Genomic DNA, 19,910 nt, shown 5'->3' with positions numbered 1-19,910 from the left:
GCCAATGCAGGAGACATGGGTTTGAGCCCTGGTCCGGGAAGATCTCACATGCCACGGAGCGACTAAGCCCATGCGCCACAACTACTGAGCCTGTGCTCTAGAGCCTGCGAGCCACAGCTATGGAGCCTGCATGCCACAACTACTGAGCCCGCGCACCTAGAGCCCGTGCTCCGCAACAAGAGAAGCCGCCGCAGTGAGAAGACCGCGCACCGCAACGAAGAGTAGCTCCCGCTCTCTGCAACTGGAGAAAGCCCGCGGCAGCAGTGAGGACCCAGCGCAGCCAGAAATAAATAATTTTTTTAAAAAAAGAGAGAAAAGAATCAAAATAAAATAAAAAATTTTTAAAAATCAAATGGCAGTAAGACATTTCATAACAAAATATGTTGTATAATTGGATTACTATTATTAGCTACTGCTGAACCTCCAAATTTTGTGCTGGAAACGTGATTATTATTGCTTTTGAGTCCACACGTCAGCTAAATGGTTCTTTCTGGTGTCTCCGCTGGGCACATCGTGCGTCTGAGGTTGGCTGGGGTTGGGTGTGCAGCTCTGCTGACCTTGGATGAACTCTGTAGCACTTTGGGGGACTGGCCAGCTAGAGGCTGGCTCTCCTGCATGTGGTCTCCCATCCCAGAGACTAAATTAGACTGGGCTGGTTTACACTGCTGTAACAGGGTTACAAGAGGTGAGAAGAAGTATGCAAGGTCTCCTGAAGCCTAGACTCAGAACTGGCGCATTTTGTTAGCCGAAGCGAGTTCCGGATCCAGCTCAGATTTAAGAGATGGGGAAACAGACAATGCCTCTTTCTGGGAGATGTTGCAAAGTCCCGTTGCTGAGTATGGATAGAGGGAGGGGTGAGGAAATGCAGCACAGCTATTTTTACAATCATGTTCCACACTCCTGACCCTGAGTTGTATGTCATTTATGTCCTTTGTCAACACTGAATCTACTCTTTTGGAAGGAAGGAATGTGTGTGGTCTTCAGAGGTTTGGAGCAGCTAATGCATGTGATATGCAAATAAGCACATTTTAAATTTTTTATTTTATTTTTTAATGGTTTATAACATTATATAAGTTTTTTGTGTACCTACATATTATGTTTCGACTTCTGTATATACTACAGCATGCTCATTCCCAAAGGTTTAGCTTCCATTCATCACCATGCGGTTGACCCCCTTTATCCATTTTGCCATCCCCCTGCCACCGTTCCCCTCTGGTAACTGCTGCTCTGTTCACTGTATCTATGTGTTTGTTTTTGTTTGGTTTGTTCATTTATTTTTGTATTCCACATATGAGTGAAATCATATGATATTTGTCTTCCTCCATCTGACTTACTTCACTTAGCATAATACATTCTACGTCCATCCATGCTGTCCCAAATGGCAAGATTTCATCTTTTTATGGCTTAGTAGTATTCCATCTCACACACACACACACACACACACACACACACACACACACCCCACATCTTCTTTATCCATTCATGTGTCTATGGGCACTTAAGTTGTTTCCATATGTTAGCTTTTTTTGTTGTTGTTTTTGTTGGTATGCGGGCCTCTCACTGTTGTGGCCTCTCCTGTTGCAGAGCACAGGCTCCAGACGCGCAGGCCCAGCAGCCATGGCTCACGGGCCCAGCCGCTCCGCAGCATGTGGGATCCTCCCGGACCGGGGCACGAACCCACATCCCCTGCATCAGCAGGCAGACTCTCAACCACTGCGCCACCAGGGAAGCCCCATATGTTAGCTATTTGTAAAGAATGCTGCAGTGAGCATAGGGCCGCATATATCTTTTTCCAATTAGTGTTTTCATATTCTTTAAATAAATACCCAGAAGTGGAATAGCTGGGTCATATGTTAGTTCTACTCTTAATTTTTTGAGGAACTTCCATATTGTTTTCCACTGTGGCTGCACCACTTTACCTTCCCACCAACAGTGTATGAGGGTTCCCTTTTCTCCACGTTCTCTCCATCGCTCTGGAAGGAGAGAACCATTCTGACAGGCATGAGGTGATACCTCATTGTGATTTTGACAGGCATGAGGTGATATCTGACAGGCATGAGGTGATATCTCATTGTGATTTTGATTTGCATTTCCCTAATAAGAGTGATGTTGAACTTCTTTGTATGTGCCTGTTGGCCATCTGTATGTCTTTGGAAAAATGTCTTTTTTAGCTTCTCTGCCCATTTTTAAATTGGGTTGTTTGTTTTTCTGTTGTTAAGTTGTATGAGTTCTTTATATATTTTGGACATTAACCTGTCATTGGATATATGATTTGCAAATATCTTCCCTCATTTGGTAGGTTGTCTTTTCAATTTGTTAATGGTTTCTTTTGCTGTGAAGAACCTTTTTAGTTTGATGAGGTCCCATGTGTTTATTTTTGCTTTTGTTCCTCTTTCCTGAGGAGACATATTCAGAAAGATATTGCTAAAACCAATATCAAAGAGCATCTTGCCTATGTTTTCTTCTAGGAGTTTTATGGTTTCAGATCTTACATTCAACTCCTTAATCCATTGTGAGTTGATTTTTGTGTATAATGTAAGACAGTGGTCTAGTTTCATTCTTTTGCATGTGGCTGTCCAGTTTTCCCAACACCATTTGTTAAACAGACTATACTTTCTCCATTGTATGTTGTTTGTTCCTTTGTCATAAATTGATTGTCCATGTATATGTGAGTTTATTTCTGGGCTCTCAATTCTCTTCCATTGATCTCTGTATTTTTCTGCCAATATCATGCGAAATCAAGGAGTGTGACACCCCTAGTTTTGTTCTTTTTTCTCAGGATTGTTTTGGCTATCTGGGGTCTTCTGTAGTTCCATATAAATTTTAGGATTTTTGTTCCATTTCTGTGAAAAATGTCATTGGAATTTTGATAAGGAGTGTACTGAATCCATAGATTGCTTTAAGTAATATGGACATTTTAATAATGTTAATTCTTTCAGTCAATGAGCACAGAATATCTTTCCATTTGTTTCAACTTCTTTCAACAATGTCTTATAGTTTTCAGTGTACATGTCTTTCATCTCCATGCTTGAATTTATTCTTAGGAATTTTATTCTTTTTGATGCAATTATAAATGGAATTGATTTCTTAATTTCTCTTTCTGCACAACAGATTTTTGTATACTGATTTAGTACCCTGAAACTTGACTGTATTCATTTATTCTAATCGTTTTTAGGTGATGTCTTTAGGGTTTTCTATACATAGTATCATGTCATCTGCAAACAGTGACAGTTTTACTTCTTCCTTTCCATTTTGGATGCCTTTTATTTCTTTTTCTTGCTTAATTGATCTGGCTAGGGCTTGCAATATTATGTTGAATAAGAGTGGCAAGAGTGGATGCAGAAAAAGCTTTTGACAAAATTCAACATCCATTATGATAAAAACCCTCCAGAAAGTGGGCATAGAGGGAACATACCTCAACATAATAAGGGCCATATATGAGAAACCCACAGCTAACATCATATTCAATGGTGAAAAGCTGAAAGCATGTCCTCTAAGATCAGGAACAAGACAAGGATGCCCACTCTTACCACTTTTATTCAACATAATATTGGAAGTCCTAGACACAGCAATCAGACAAGAAAAATAAAAGGAATCCAAATTGGAAAGCAAGAAGTAAAATTGTCACTGTTTGCAGATGGCATGATATTATACACAGAAAATTATAAAGATGCTACTAAAAAACTACTAGAGCTCAACAGTGAATTTGATAAAGTTGCAGGATGCAAAATTCATATACAGAAATCTGTTGTATTTCTATATACTAACAACAAACTGTCAGAAAGAGAAATTAAGGGAACAATTCCATGTACAATAGCATCAAAAAGAATAAAATACCTAGGAATAAACCTATCTAAGGAGATAAAAAGACCTGTACTCAGAAAACTATGACACTGATGAAAGAAATTGAAGACCACACAAACACATGGAAAGATATACCATGTTCATGGGTTGGAAGAATTAATATTGAAATGACCATACTACCCAAGGCAATCTACAGATTGAATGTAATCCCTATCAAAATACCAAAGGTATTTTTCACAGAACCAGAACAAATAATTCAAAAATTTGTATGGAAACACACAAGACCCTGAATAGCCAAAATAATCTTGAGAAAGAAGAACAGGGCTGGAGGAATCATGCGCCCTGACTTCGGACTATACTACAAAGCTACAGTTATCAAAACAGTATGGTATTGGCACACAAAAAAAACAGATACATGAATCAGTGATACAGAATAGAGAGTCCAGAAATAAACCCACACACTGATGGTCAGTTAATCCACAACAAAGGAGGCAAGAATATACAATGGAGAAAAGACAATCTCTATAATAAGTGGTGCTGGAAAAACTTGACAGCTACATGCAAAAGAATGAAATTAGAACATTCTCTAACACCATATAGAAAAATAAACTCAAAATGGATTAAAGACCTAAATGTAACACTGGAAACCATAAAAGTACTAGGAAAAAACATAGGCAGGACACTCTTTGACATAAACTGTAGCAATATTTTTTGGATCTGTCTCCTCAGGGAAGGGAAACAAAAGCAAAAATAAACAAATGGAACCGCATTAAACTTTTGCACAGCAAAGGAAACCACTGACAAAACAAAAAGACAACCTACTGAATGGGAGAAAATATTTGCAAATGATATGACTGATAAGGAGTTAATATCCAAAATATATAAACAGCTCATATAACTCAACATTAAAAAAAACCCAACTTGATTAAAAATGGGCAGAAGACTTGAATAGATGTTTTTCCAACAAGACATACAGATGGCCAACAGGCAGATGAAAAGATGCTCAAAGTCATCAATCATCAGAGAAATGCAATTAAAACCACAATGAGATATTACCTCACACCTGTCAGAATGGCATCATCAAAAAGAACACAAATGACAAATGTTGGTGAGGATGTGGAGAAAGGGAACCCTTGTACATTGTTGGTGGGAATGTAATTGGTGCAGCCACTGTGGAAAACAGTATGGAGGTTTCTTAAAAACTTAGAAATAGAACTACTATATGACCCAGCAATTCCATTCCTGGGTATATATCAAAAAAACCTAAAACACTAACTTGAAAATATACATGCACTCCAATGTTCATAGCAGCATTATTTACAATTGTCAAGATATGGAAGCAACCTAAGTGTCCATAAACAGATAAATGGATAAAGAAGATGTGGGACATATATATATATATATATACACACACACACACACACACACACACACACACACGCACACGCACACATATATGATGGAATGTTACTCGGCCATAAAAATACTGAATTTTTTTGAATTCAAAAATATTGAATTTTTTTGAATTCAAAAATATTGAATAAAAAAAAGAAATATTGCCATTTACAGTATTACTAGAATCTTCCCTCTTGATACTGCTTTTGCTTCATCCCATAGATTTTGGTAAGCCATATTTCCATTTTCATTTGTGTCTAATTTTTAAAAATTTCTCCTTTGATATCTTTGTTGACCCAATAATTGTTCAGTAGCATGTTGCCTAGTTGCCACATATTTGTGATATTTCTGGCTTACTTCTTGTAGTTGATCTCTAGTTTCACACCATTTTGATTGGAAAAGATGCTTGATATGATTTTAATCTTCCTAAATTTATTGAGACTTGTTTTGTATCCCAACATATGGTCTATCCCTGAGAATGTTCCATGTGCACTTGAGAATAATGTGTATTCGGCTGCATTTGGATAGAATGTTTTATATATGTCTATCAAATCAGTCTGGTCTAAGGTTCATTTAAGGCTGCTGTTTCCTTGTTGACTTTCTGTCTAGATGATCTATTCACTGATGTAAGTTGGGTATTAAAATCACCTACTATTATTTTGTTGTCTCCCTTTAGGTATGTTAATAATTGCTTTATATATTTTGGTGCTCCTATGTTAGGTCAGTATATAGTAATAACTGTTATGTCTTCTTGACGAATTGTCTGCTTTACCATTACTTAATGTCCATCTTTGTCTCTTGCTACCATTTTTGCCTTGAAGTCTATTTTTCCCATGTGAGAATGGCTACACCCACTTTCTTTTGGCTGTCATTTGCTTAGAGTATCAACTTCCATTCCTTCACTTTGAGCCTGTGTTTCTCTTTAAAGCTGAGATATGTCTCCTGGAGGCAGCATATAGTTGGGTCTTATTTTCTAATCCATCCAGTTATTCTGTGTCTTTTGATTGGTAAAGTCAATCCATTCACATTTAAGGTGATCGTTGATAGATGAGGACTTAGAACTGCCATTTTATCTTTTATTTTCTGGTCGCTCTGTATCTCCATTGTTCCTTTTTTTTTTTTTTTAAGATCTTTATTGGAGTATAATTGCTTTATAATGGTGTGTTAGTTTCTGCTGTATAACAAAGTGAATCAGCTATACGTATACATATATCCCCATATCTCCTCCCTCTTGCGTCTCCCTCCCACCCTCCCTATCCCACCCCTCTAGGTGGTCACAAAGCCCTGAGCTGATCTCCCTGTGCTATGCAGCTGCTTCCCTCCATTGTTCCTTTTTCCTTGTGTTTCTGTCTGCCATTTTAGTATGGTGGTTTTCTATGATGTTTTCCCCTATTTCCCCTTGTTTTTATGTTTCCTCTCTCTGCTCTAGATTTATGTTTTGTGATTACCATGAGATTTGTATGAAACCTATCATGGATAAAATTGTTCTTTTTCTGCTGATAGTATCTTATCTTCATTTGCCTACATGGGTTTCCTCCTTTTCCTCTCCCCTTTTTACATTTTTGTTGTCTTAAATTATTCCTTTTTGTGTTGTTTGTTACTAAATTAAAGTAGCTAGAGTTATTTTTACTGCTTTTTTCCCTTTAATCTTTATGCTGTAATTAAGTTTTTAATAACCTATTCTGATATAGAATAAGTTGCAATTTTTTTATTCTGTCTGTCCATTTACCATTTTACTCAAAGTTTTGTGTACAGTACTTTTCCCTTTTCATTTCAGGTAGAAGAGCTTCTTTCAACGTTTCTTTTAAGGCACATCTAATGTTGATGAGCTCAGTCAGCTTTTGTTCGTCTGGGAACGTCTTTATTTCTCCTTCATATCTGAAGGATAACTTTGCTAAATAGAGTATTCTTGGGTGATGGTTTTTATCTTTCAGTATTTCGAGTATGTCCTTCCACTCTTTCCTGGCCTGCAGAGTTTCTGCTTTGAAGTCTGCTGATAGACTGATGGGGATTCTTTTGTAGGTTACCATCCTTTTTTCCCTGGCTGCCTTTAGAATATTCTTTGTCATTGACTTTTGACAGTTTTAATATACCGTGTCTTGAAGAAGGTCTTTTTGTATTGAAAAAGAAGGTCTCTTGGCTTTGTGGACTTGTCCATCCAGTTCCCTCCCCAGGTTTGGGAAGTCCTCAGCTATTATTTCTTTAAATAAACCCTCTGCACTCTTCACTCTCCCTTTTCCTTCTGGGATACCCATTACCCTAATGATGCCCTTCCTAAAAGAGTCAGATGGTTCTATAGGATTTCTTTACTTTTTAGATCTTAATTCACTCTCCTCTTCTCCCTGTATCATTTCTAGATTTCAATCTTTAAGCTCACTAATTCTCTCTTCCATGTGGTCTGCTCTATTTCCAGTGCTTTCTAATGCATCCTTCATCTCATTTATTGAGTTCTTCAGCTCCAGAATTCTTATTTGGTGCTTTTTTTGAATTTCAATCTCTTTGGTAAAGTATTCCTTCTGTTCATTCATTTCATTCCTGAGGTCACTGAACTGCCTTTCAAAGTTTTCTTGTAGCTGGTTGAGTATCTTCATGACAGCTATTTTGAATTCTCTATCAGATCACAGCATTCCGTGACTTTAAATTTGGTTTCTGGAGGACTGTCATTTTCTTTTTGTGGTACTGTGTTACCATGGTTCTTCATGGGGCTTGATGAGTGCTCCTCTGCCAGTGCATTTGAAGTGGTGAACATGTTTCTTCTTTAGGTAAAGCTTTTTTTTTTTTCCTCACTTGATTGTAGCTATTCAGTAGGTTAGTAATTAGATGCCTTTCTTTTGTTTCCCAGTAGGTGGCGCTATAGCACAAGTTTTTGGTTTCTCTTACCCGCGCTGGTTATTTTTGAGAGCTAGCACTTTCCACCCTCCACTGTCCGTGTCAGAGGTGTCGCCTGGTGCCCTCCTTGTCACTATTTCTGTCTCCAGGGTTGTCGGTTCCTTGCTGCTGCCGGTGTTGCTGACAGTGCCATCTGGGGCACGGAGATGGCCGGCACTGCCTTCACCGTCCCTCTGGTTCCACCTACTTTATGTGTTCCAGTCCGCCCACCCTTAGATGACAGAGGTGTGGAACTCTCCAGCATGCTGCTGTGTTGGGCCGAGGAACCTTTGTTGAGTTATGGAAGTTTTACTGGTTTTACTGGTCGTAGATTGAAGGGGAGAGACAAAGGGAGTGTCTCACACCCCCCATGATGTTGATGTCACTCTTCCAAATGGGCACATTTTAAATACATTTGATAGGATCATAAGGGTAAACTTTTCTGTATTTTACTAAGCAGTAGGTCTAAATGGAATCAGAGGAAAGTGGTCCTTGTTCATGTTTACAATTCAAGCGGTTACATATTTTTTAAGTCCTGAAAGATGCTTTATTAACTGTAAGGGTTCTCTTATTTCTTGATTAAATTTAGCAAGAAGCTTACTATGAAATGTTATTTGCTGGCTGGCTTTCATAGTGAAGTGTTTCACTTTACCCTGATCTAAAATAGTGTGCCTTCCAAAGCTACTAGTGACAGATAAGAGCAGGAATACAACTTTACATAGTCAAGGAACATTTGTTTCTCTTATACTGCACTGTTTCAGGACTTTGTCCCCTCTCTGGGCCTTTTCCTTTTTTTAATCTTAAACTCTAAACTATAGAATTAAACTCCTTGACTAAAGTTTTCTGTAAGACAATTTATCTTCTTTGTTCCAGAACTCTGGGTGGCCTACATTTCTTTTGTCTTCAACAGTCTTGCTCTTGAATGAAAGACTGCTCCTTTCATGTTAGTATTAGTCACTCACACATATGAAAGAACGCCTGCCCTCTTGTGTCCATAGAGACTGCTACAATAAGGAGTGAATTAGCAAGTTTATCATGCCAGAAATACAGAGTTCTCTCCTGTGGAGATTTGTTACCAGAGTTTGCTCAAGGCTGCCAAGTATGGCTGTACAGTTCAAACACTGCAGAACAACCTCAGCCCAAGAGCTGAATGAACAGTCATTGAGGGGCTTCCCTGGTGGCGCAGTGGTTAACAATCCGCCTGCCAATGCAGGGGACAAGGGTTCGAGCCCTGGTCCGGGAAGATCGCACATGCCACGGAGCAACTAAGCCCGTGCACTGCAACTACTGAGCCCGCACTCTAGAGCCCGCGAGCCACAAGTACTGAAGCCCTGGCACCTAGAGCCCTTGCTCCCCAGCAAGAGAAGCCACCGCAGTGAGAAGCCTGGGCACCGCAACGAAGAGTAGCCCCTGCTCACCGCAATTAGAGAAAGCCAGCGCACAGCAGTGAAACCCAACGCAGTCTAAATAAATAAATTAAATTAAAAAAAAAAAAAGCAGTCATTGAAATTCATCTCACACTTTGCTTGTCAGTCATGCCTCCTATGTCTAGACTGTGTCTTCTCAGAGGGGTTGCCCATTAAAATTTCATTCAAGGCTGCCATCCCCTCATAAAGCTTGGCACCACCTGAAGTGTGCATCCTTCTGTCATTTATGCAAATCTCCGTATTGGCTAATGACAGCCTCGTGGAGGCTCATTGTGAGTTAGTTGTACACTGCTCTCATCATGTAACTTTCCTACTCAGAAATTTCCAGGAATTAAAATTCAAAATTGGAGGTGAATGACATCACATAGTCCCAGGTTATCAGAGGAAGGGAATAAGGAACAGAGAGGCACGAGGAGAAGTGCTAAATTTGCTGGTGGCGATGCAGGGAACTAAAATGCCGACCTTCTGACTCCCAGCATACACGCTCTGAAGTCTTAGGCGATCCCGTTATTTTACCCCACCCCACCTATCCCTGTCAGGCCTAGAGTAAATGCACAATAGCTCGTTTGTTGAGTGAATGAATGAATGACTGTCTTTGCCCGGCTTCCCAGAACACGCGCTCTCCTGTGCTACATCTACTGCTGTGCACCTTCACTCATAGTGTTGTCCCCACCTGTGAGGCTCACTGCTCCCTACCTGGTCAGCACTTACACAAGCTTCAAGACTCAGATCCATTTCCTCCATGAAGCTCTCCTCTTCCAGCCTTCATTAAGCCAGAAGAGGGAGCGCCATGAAGACTGAGCATAGGTGTTCAGACTTAGCAGAAGAGCCCTGGACTGGATCAAGGACCCGCATTCCAGGCCCAGGTCTGCCAGGAGCTGGCTCTGTGATCCTGGATAGATCCCATCACCTCTCCTCTCGGAGCGTCATTGGTGTTGCTCAGTGCATGACATGCATAGTTCTAGTGAGGTAACATTAGGGACTTCCTGAAAATGTATTTTCTTGCATGTTAATAGAAATGTATTTGCTTAAATGTACTGGTTTTTGGGGGAAAAAGCCCCAAAAACATTAGACCCATGGTTCCTTGGATATTATTTTATGTGATAAGGCTAAGTATTTTAAGTTTAAAAAGAGAGCTCATGTAAGGAGAAATATTAAATAAAGCATAATACAAGTAGTAATCAGACATGGCAAAAATAATAAAGTAGTATAAAAATGGTGGGAGTTTGCGAAGCCCTGGAGGAGCTCACCGCCCTGGTTCCTTTTAACTCTCCCTGGGCTCTTCTCTGACCTTAATGTAGCACCGCCAGTTTGTCCATCACTGTTAGTTACTGACGACAATACAGCCTCTCTCATTGTTACAGCTGTGTCTGATATTCCTTGATCTCTACCACACTCATCACAAAATAAATCACACAATAGGCCTTTTAAAAAGACTTGTGGGCTTCCCTGGTGGCACAGTGGTTAAGAATCCGCCTGCCAGTGCAGGGGACACAGGTTCAAGCCCTGGTCTGGGAAGATCCCACATGCCACGGAGCAACTAAGCCCGTGCACCACAACTACTGAGCCTGCGCTCTAGAGCCTGCGAGCCACAACTACTGAGCCTGCATGCCATAACTACTGAAGCCCACGTGCCTAGAGCCTGTGCTCCGCAACAAGAGAAGTCACGGCAATGAGAAGCCCGCGCACGGCAACAAAGACCCAACATAGCCAAAAATGAAAACAAACAAATAAAATAAATTTATTTAAAAAGAAGACTTGTGGCTCTGCTGATTTTCCGACATTTGTAAAACACATTGACCCAGAGTGTCAAAACCATGTTCACTTTTATAAATGTAGATACTTTTTCTACTTAAAAAAATTATGTAGACTCATTACATAAAATTTGGAAAATACAGAAAAGGAGAAAGAAAGAAGGCATCCGTATTCTTACTATCCAACAATGAATCCTGCTAATATCTCCCCCTAATTAAAAGTTCTCCTGGAAAATCCTAGCAAGTGAGGATCTACTCTGTTCGTCATTTTGGAAACTTGGAATAGTCCCGAGTTAATGTATTCTTGTCATCCCAAATCATAAAATCAGAATTTTTCAATGGCAAATCCAGGGATGGAGGTCCACTGGCACCTTTAGAAACGGCAGTTGAGTAACTCCCGCAGAGGGGAACCAAAGCTGGGAGAGGATAATAGTCACGGGCAGTGCAGAATGCACTGTGTACACAAAGCTCTGTGCTAACACTGATGGCTCAATATTTTGCATATGTGTTATGCTGATTTGTATATTCCTGTTTCCTGTAGGGTTTTTGGAGTCTCTGGACGACTTTTACCTTCTCAGCAGTGGTTTGGTATTGCTGCAGACCACAAACAGCGTGTATAATAAAACCCTACTGCAGCACGTGGTACCCAAGTCTCTCCTGGCCTGGCAAAGAGTCCGGGTGGCCAATATGATGGCAAACGGAGGCAAGCAGTGGGCAGAGGTCTTTTCAAAATACAACTCTGGTAAGTGGCCCCGCAGAATAACTTTTAGGCATGTACGTACATTTAGATCTGGAGTTAACCAGTAAAGCCATACCCATGCCCTGTCTTCATGTCTCCCGATATTTCAGGCACGTATAACAATCAGTACATGGTCCTGGACCTGAAGAAGGTAAATCTGAACTACAGCCTTGGTAAAGGCACTCTGTACATCGTGGAGCAAATTCCTGCATATGTAGAATATTCTGAACAAACCGATGTTCTGCGGACAGGTATTTTCTTCATGCTAGAAGTCTGGAAGTCTGGTGTGTGTGTGTGTGTGTGTGTGTGTGTGTGATGGGTAATATTTGCTGTGTGAATGTATGATGCGGGGAGTATATGGTGGGGAAGGAAGGAGGGGAATGCCGTTGCTAGTCACACAGGGAAAGAATGACCAGGTTCAGCACAACATGTAAAACCTGCGCCTCAAACTCTTACGTGACAGCATGATCTACCCTTATGCGTAGACTGGGACAAAGCCAGGCATTCACAATCTTAGGACTACTTACGGTTCCAGTGTTACCTTCCCTGCTGGGTTCCCAAGTAAAATTTTAGCTCAGCGACTATTTATGGGAGTGCTACTCTGGCCCAGGGACTGGAAAAGCGTGGATGTAGAATCCCCAACACACAATCTGATAGGGAAGCAAGGCACCTAAAGAAGCTATTAGAACCCAGAAAGCAAACAGCAGTGATACGCTCTGGTGTAGCAAACCTGGTGGTGACGCTGTCAGTGGGAGGGATGAGAGAAGGCGGTTCTGGAGGGCAGGGTCACAGCCCAGACGTTGGAAGTGCTGGTTTTGGAGTCACATTGCCTTGATTTGACTGTCTGTTCCTCAAAATCTTATCCACTCTGTCCAAGCCTTACTTTCTTCATCTGTAAAACCTGACAGTAATGGTACAGGTTCCTAGTCCCTTACTCGTAATTACAAAATCCCAAAACTCTAAAAGTTCTTTGTTCCTTTGTCTTTTGTCCTAGCTCACTTGTGGTAGCCAAGTATGACCTGATCTGAACTCACTCGGCAGCAAAAACTAACTTGAACTATTTATGGCCTCTATTTATTTCCTCTCCTCTGGAGAGAATTTATACATCAGGCTACAGAGTTATCAATGTCTTTGATTATGAGGGGCTCCCCACAGAGACTGCAACATCATCTGTAATTTACACATTGCTGTTCTGCAATCTGGAAAACCCTGAATTCTGAAACACATCTGGCCCCCAGGAGTTTTGCGATGTGGGAGTGTAGACCTTTGCAATTTCACAGGGTTGTCATGATAATTAACTGAGATAATTTTTGTCGATTCTTGAGCACATTGCCGACACTTAGCAAGTCCTAACATCTTGCATTGAACATAGTGCTCAGCACACATAAGAAGTCCTCACTGAATATTTGTTAAATAAATGAAAGAGAAGATGATGTCTGCGTGGAGGTTTACAGGCTAGAAAGGAGCTCAGCAATTTGACAAGGGGACAAGGTCAAACAAGTAGAGGCATGAAGACCGTGGTGTGAAGGAGAAACTATTAGCCCAAGACAGCTAGAGAGAGGGCTGTGACACGGAAGATAGGTAGTCAGAGGAAAATACAGCCTTTGGATCCTGATGAGCAGTCAGTTTAGCCTTTATACAAAGTCCAGAGATAAACCCATGAACCTATGGTCACCTAATCTACGGCAAAGGAGGCAAGAATATAAAATGGAGAAAAGACACTCTCTTCAATAAGTGGTGCTGGGAAAACTGGACAGCTACTTGTAAAAGAATGAAATTAGAACACTGCCTAACACCACACACAAAAATAAATTCAAAATGGATTAAAGACCTAAATGTAAGACTGGACACTATAAAACTCTTAGAGGAAAACATAGGCAGAACACTCTTTGACATAAATCGCAGCAAGATCTTTTTTGACCCACCTCCTAGAGTAACGGAAATAAAAACAAAAATAAACAAATGAGACCTAATTAAACTTAAAAGCTTCTGCACAGCAAAGGAAACCATAAGCAAAACAAAAAAATCAACCCTCAGAATGGGAGAAAATATTTGCAACCGACAAGGGATTAATTTCCAAAATATACAAACAGCTCATGCAGCTCAGTATCAAAAAAACAAATAACCCAATCAAAAAATGGGCAGAAGACCTAAATAGATATTTCTCCAAAGAAGACATACAGATGGCCAAAAAAAGCACATGAAAAGATGCTGAACATCACTAATTATTAGAGAAATGCAAATCAAAACTACAATGAGGTATCACCTCACACCAGTCAGAATGTCCAACATCAAAAAATCTACAAACAATAAATGCTGGAGAGGGTGTGGAGAAAAGGGAACACTCTTGCACTGTTGGTGGGAATGTAAATTGGTACAGCCACTATGGGGAACAGTATGGAGGTTCCTCAAAAAACTAAAAATTAGCCTTTATCCTTTAGAAAACTGGAGTCTTTGAAAAGGGAGAACACACAGGTCAGAGAGAAGACAGGAGGGAGTTAGGAAACTGTTTAAATAGATCAGCTGAGAGATGAGAAGGAACAGAACCAAGATACGGTATGGGTCCTGGGGATCAGGGCCGGTCCTTCATTTCCCAGGTCCTCGAATCCATTTTGTAATGACACCCAGAGGGAACCGCCTCACTCCAGGGTGGCTCCTGCCAGCTAAATGCATATAATGTGCATAAAACAGAATTAATTAAGGTGGAAACTTCAAGAAGATCAGATGCTACCAAGTAGCGGAACTACCTCCTCTTCTTGTTGGAAAATCCACCTGAGAAGTCAGATCATTAGGTGGCTACTTGGTTGGCATGGCAGTTCAAAACTGAGAACCTAGCTGTCTGACTTGGTTCTAAGAGCCTGATAATAACAGGAAGCCTCTGATTATATGCTGGTAGATTCAGGTTCTTTGCAATCCCATTCCTAGATCCCGTGAAGAAATCTACCCTGGGACTAAGACAAGTTGATGCTGATCTTTCTGTAGTTTTGTTTTGTTTTCCCCCAGAGGCAAGAAGAACACAGAGTTAAATTCATTGAGTGTCTACTATATACTTGACATACCTTTTACTTATAGTCCTTTGTTTGACCTTCCTAACATATTTCCAGATAAGTAGTTTTGTTACCATCTTACTGTAAGGGAAGAAAGGCTCAGAAAGAAACATGTGATTTTCCTAAATAATTAAGCGATATCATATAGCCATTTAAAAAAAAAAAAAAAAAAAGTCCCGCAAACCTCCTAGTATTTGGAAGCAGCTGTGATACGCCGATAGAAGCCCTGGGTGATTTTAGTCAGAAGGAAGGCATTCGACCTCTCTGAACCTCTGTTTCTTCCTTTAGAAGGAGGGATGTAATATTTATACATCAGCAGGTATTGTGTTGTTATATAAGATACTCTATTTTAAATCTTTTTTTAGTCATGAAGCTTTATGAAAATGTGAAGTATAAAGCGGCCATTTTTATTATTCATTTGAGCTATTCACATAGAGAACTATAATTATAAAAGTTAATATTCATCTAGTGCTTACCAAGTACCAGACCCTGTTGTAAGCTACTCCATCTGTTTGAACTCATTTAACACTCACAATGATCCTTATAAGGTAAGTACTATCATTGTTCACATTTTATAGACTGAGGCACAGAGAGGTTAAAAAATTCGTGTAAGGTCACATACCTAATAATGGCAGGACCAGGCTTAAGGTCCAGGCACTCTAACTCCCAAGCTGTATAAGCTAGGTACACTGCAATAATAAATGTGACTTTTAGCCTGCACTTTCAATGTTGTCTTTATCTCACTTCTTCCTGATGCTGGCTCTGTGCCCCAGAATCAGCAAGGTTGAATGTCTTGTCATTTGTTTTCTCTTAATAAGTTCACCCCCGAGTAGGGGATCCTATAAAACAGTAAGAAGGGAAAAAGGCAGACAAGGGCTAAGAGAATATGGGAGTGGGAATTAATCCCCGAATGCTGAAGGTTGACTGTCCTATAGGCAATACCCTAGGCCACTGTAATCTGAGCTGTTCCTGAAATGTTGATTTGACTAAAGGTGTGTCACATGTTTGACGCCTAGTGTCCTCGGCACACTGAAGCTCTGAATGAAGCTGAGCCTTTATGAATGTCGAGCGTCAGAGGAGTTAAACGCCTACTGGAACCGTAAAGACCATCTCCATTCCCCTCACATTATGAACTCTTCCTTTCCCCCCTCCTGCTAAAAAAAAAGGGGTTGGGGGAATGAGGTTAACTGCCTAAGGTCTAGTTATTCAACCCTGAGCCTAGAATTCAGATAATCTTCTGCTTAATAGACTGCTTTAAGAATTTGGGGTGAAAACCCAAAGAACCCTGATGCTTTTCTTCCCCTCATGGAATAATCTAGAGGACTACCGAGTCTGTAAATGTCAAAGGATCTGTTTGATTGCCAGGGTTCACAGTCATTATTTTCTATGTAGTATCATTTTGTAATTACACAGCTGTGCCAATTTTCAAAAGAAAGTACCACGAATAACATTTCTTTGGTTTCCTCTCTCTTCTGTCTTCCTCCCTGTCCATCCCACCCTTCCCTCCCTTCCATTCCAAATTAGGCTACTGGCCCTCCTACAACATTCCTTTCCATGAAAAAATCTACAACTGGAGCGGCTATCCAATGTTGGTTAAGAAGCTGGGTTTGGAGTACTCTTACGATCTGGCTTCACGAGCCAAAATCTTCCGGCGTGACCAAGGGAAAGTGACTGATATGGAATCCATGAAATATATCATGCGCTACAACAGTACGTAGCACATTTCTCAAGAATCATTCTTCAAAACTCCTTTTCTTCCCCATGGATAAAGAATCCATGTCATTTTATCATCTCTGTACTAGAAGGAATTATAAGAAGTTATTGAATTATTTAGTATTCAATTGATACTATGCATATTATATACACAACAAATAGAATTTTGTCCTCTTTTATAAAAATGATAGGGAAGAAGATTCTACATTTTTTTTTAACTGAAAAAGTTATATGTAAAACACAGAAGAAAAAACCCATGTAGGGTACTTTTTTTTACCCTACCGTCCCAAACACAGATTTCCTTCCAAGGAGAAAAGCAGCTACTAAAACAGCAATTATTCATAAATACTTTATTTTTGATGAACAGTATCGAGTCAGATTTGTATCTATTTTGTTTAAAAAAATGTAGGTACATTTGTCCTCTGTTACCTTTCTTCCATCCAATTCTTCACTGTGCAAGGTTCTTGAGACCAGGCTGAGCCTGGAGCAGGGGACTTGGCGGTTGCCTCTTCCCAGTACAAGTCGGAGGTGACTTCTGTATATGGGAGCAGGCTGGGCCGAGGAGGTCTCTGGGGTATACGCTCTGATCATCTAGGCTTTAACAGGTCCAGTTTACTGTGGATAAGTGGATCTCAGAATGGTCAGTGCTCACGCTTTTCCCCATCACTGTTTCCTAGATTACAAGAACGATACTTACAGTAACGGCGATCCCTGCAATACCATCTGTTGCCGTGAGGACCTGAACTCACTGAGCCCAAGTCCTGGAGGTTGCTATGACACCAAGGTAACACGCTATTGGTGGTTTTGGGTTTTTTTTCTTTAACTTTTTGTTTTATACTGGAGTACAGCCAATTAACAGTGTTGCAGTAGTTTCAGGCGCACAGCAACGTGACTCGGCCATAGGTAACATGTATCCACTCTCCCCCAAACTCCCCTCCCATCCAGTCGTTACTGGTTTTGGGATTTAATTTCTACCAGTACCTAGGCCTTTTTAAAGGCAGAGCTGCAGAGGTTTTTGTGGCATAAAGCACAATAATGTCTCTAAACACAAACTCAATTCAGGAATCAGCTTTTTCAGAGATTCTGGTGGTAGGTCCTATTGCCTAACTTCCAGTTCCTGCTCGGCCACTCAGCTGTAAACCACATAATCTTTTATGCTTCTGTTTCCTCATCCAAAAAATGGAAATAAGAGTACTTGCCTCAAGGGTTGTTGTGAAGAATCAACACTTAATAGCTATAAAATGTTCACAACAGTACTTAGTGGGTTGTTTGTAAATGTACACAGTCATCATGATGATGATGGTGATATTGTGGAGGTTTTAAGGTTTACCAGACCGGCCCAAAGTCCAAAGAACATACTGAGAGCAGTGTGATTTCACGTTACACAGGAATTGAATGTAGCTGAAGGAACAAGTATTGGACCAGATGCTCAAGCAATAAAGACTTTTCACTATGCTAGAATTGTTAAGTGCCGTAATGTGTCACAATATAGGTAATAAAAAGTTTGCAGTGGGGCTGAAGCCCACTCATATAGGCTTGTGAGAACCAGTTGTTAAAATAGTTGACACCAACTTGATAGCTTGAAGTGGTGGAATATTTCCATCATGGAAATCAGCAAACACTACAAATAGGGGTCTTTTTCCCTCAGAGAGCTAGTTAGTTAAAAATTTACCAGGATTTGGGATGTCCAAGGTTGTGAGTTAGCCATTTAGTTGGTGGAAGGAATCATTCTACCACATCCTTTTGCACTTTCGGCTTGGGCATATGTCTTTTCATTTGCATCTCCAGTCCTGAATTCTAGAAGAAATCTGTTACAAGCGGAGTTAACTGTTCTATCTGAAGCTCTGATAACTGTAAGAATGCCAACCCCCCCATACATTATTTTTTCTATCAGCTTAATGTCTAAACAGAAGATGCCTTAGAATAGTTTGAGCCAAGCATTAGCCTTAATGACTCTCAAAATGTTGTGTAAGAAAAATTTAGTGGATGTAGCGAGCCTGGCACACGTGAAGCCCCAGTGAATGCTTTTGCATTTATTTCTTTTTAATGGCATTTGCAAACATTCAGTAAAGTGTGTGAAAAGCGTTATATCCATTCCAGAACACACAAAGAGAATTACTTGAACTGGGGAGAGCCCAAGCCAAGCTTCCATCTGCCAAATTTTACTTTCTTCAGGAGACAAGAGCCTGCCAATTTTTCATCAAAAAAGTCTCTGTTGAAGCATATACTTTAAAAATATCATTTCTCTTGAGCCATTTTGAATATGAGGAAAACCAGAAGTTATGAGACGTTTCCTGCTTTCCCCTCTAGGCTTAAGATCTGCTGCTACCCAATGTTCAAGTGCTTTTAAGAACCACGGACCTCACTTTTCATTGAGTTCCTTCTACTTTAATACTCGTTAGTGCCCTGATTCATAACAACTTTTACTGAGGAATTAATCTAGTCTAGGCACTGCTTCAAGTATTTGCTCTCATTAATCCTTATGACAACTCTTCTATGAAGCAGAGTTTTTTACAAATGAGAAAACGGAGTCAAAATACGTTTTGGAGCTAGAATTCCAAACATGAGTAACCTGATTCCAGATCTCACACTTTTGGCGGTTCGCTTAACACACTTCTACTGGTCAGTGCACATTTGAATGCCGGATGGATGCAGAAGAACGTTCGTGTGGAAGCCTGTAAGGTTCCACTTTAAGGGGAGCTAATATTGTGACTTTGGACGAGGAGCAGGAACGACAAGTACAGCAGGGATGTAGTCTAGCTTTTGCCCAGCGGTTTCCTAAAATGTCCCCCTCTCCTCTCTTTGCAGGTGGCAGATATCCACCTGGCGTCCGCGTACACAGCCTATGCCATTAGTGGGCCCACAGTACAAGGTGGCCTCCCTGTTTTTCACTGGAGCCGTTTCAACAAAACTCTCCATGAGGGCATGCCAGAGGCCTACAACTTTGATTTTATTACCATGAAACCAATTCTGTAACTTGACATGAAATGGAGGGAGATGAGATACAAAGGGCACTATTTTAACTACGTTTTCCCATTCAGACTTAGTCTTAAAATATATTCAATCCAGTCTATCACTTTCATTTTTCACTGCCAATTTTGTCATGTTTAAAACAAGCATTTACTATAGGGTAGAGCACTGTAGAAGAAAACATTACATACGA

The 19,910-nt window shown here is 40.4% G+C and overlaps 1 protein-coding gene across 1 annotated transcript in view; it reads left to right on the top strand.

Moving 5' to 3' along the window:
* PLBD1 (phospholipase B domain containing 1) overlaps positions 1 to 19,829 on the top strand; it is a 67,990-nt gene extending 48,161 nt beyond the window's left edge. The window contains exons 7-11 of the mRNA XM_029206391.1: positions 11,790 to 11,990; positions 12,098 to 12,238; positions 16,559 to 16,744; positions 17,425 to 17,531; positions 19,556 to 19,829. Of these exons, the coding sequence (XP_029062224.1) occupies positions 11,790 to 11,990; positions 12,098 to 12,238; positions 16,559 to 16,744; positions 17,425 to 17,531; positions 19,556 to 19,723 (803 nt within the window). The 3' untranslated portion in view covers positions 19,724 to 19,829. The remainder of the gene's footprint in view (positions 1 to 11,789; positions 11,991 to 12,097; positions 12,239 to 16,558; positions 16,745 to 17,424; positions 17,532 to 19,555) is intronic.
* The last annotated feature ends 81 nt before the right edge of the window (positions 19,830 to 19,910 follow it).

The sequence above is a fragment of the Monodon monoceros genome, unplaced genomic scaffold (genome assembly GCF_005190385.1).
Source record: "Monodon monoceros isolate NGI ecotype Baffin Bay Population unplaced genomic scaffold, NGI_Narwhal_1 Super_Scaffold_6, whole genome shotgun sequence".
Taxonomy (NCBI): Eukaryota; Metazoa; Chordata; class Mammalia; order Artiodactyla; family Monodontidae; genus Monodon; species Monodon monoceros.
This window is presented reverse-complemented; position numbering and strand designations above follow the sequence as displayed.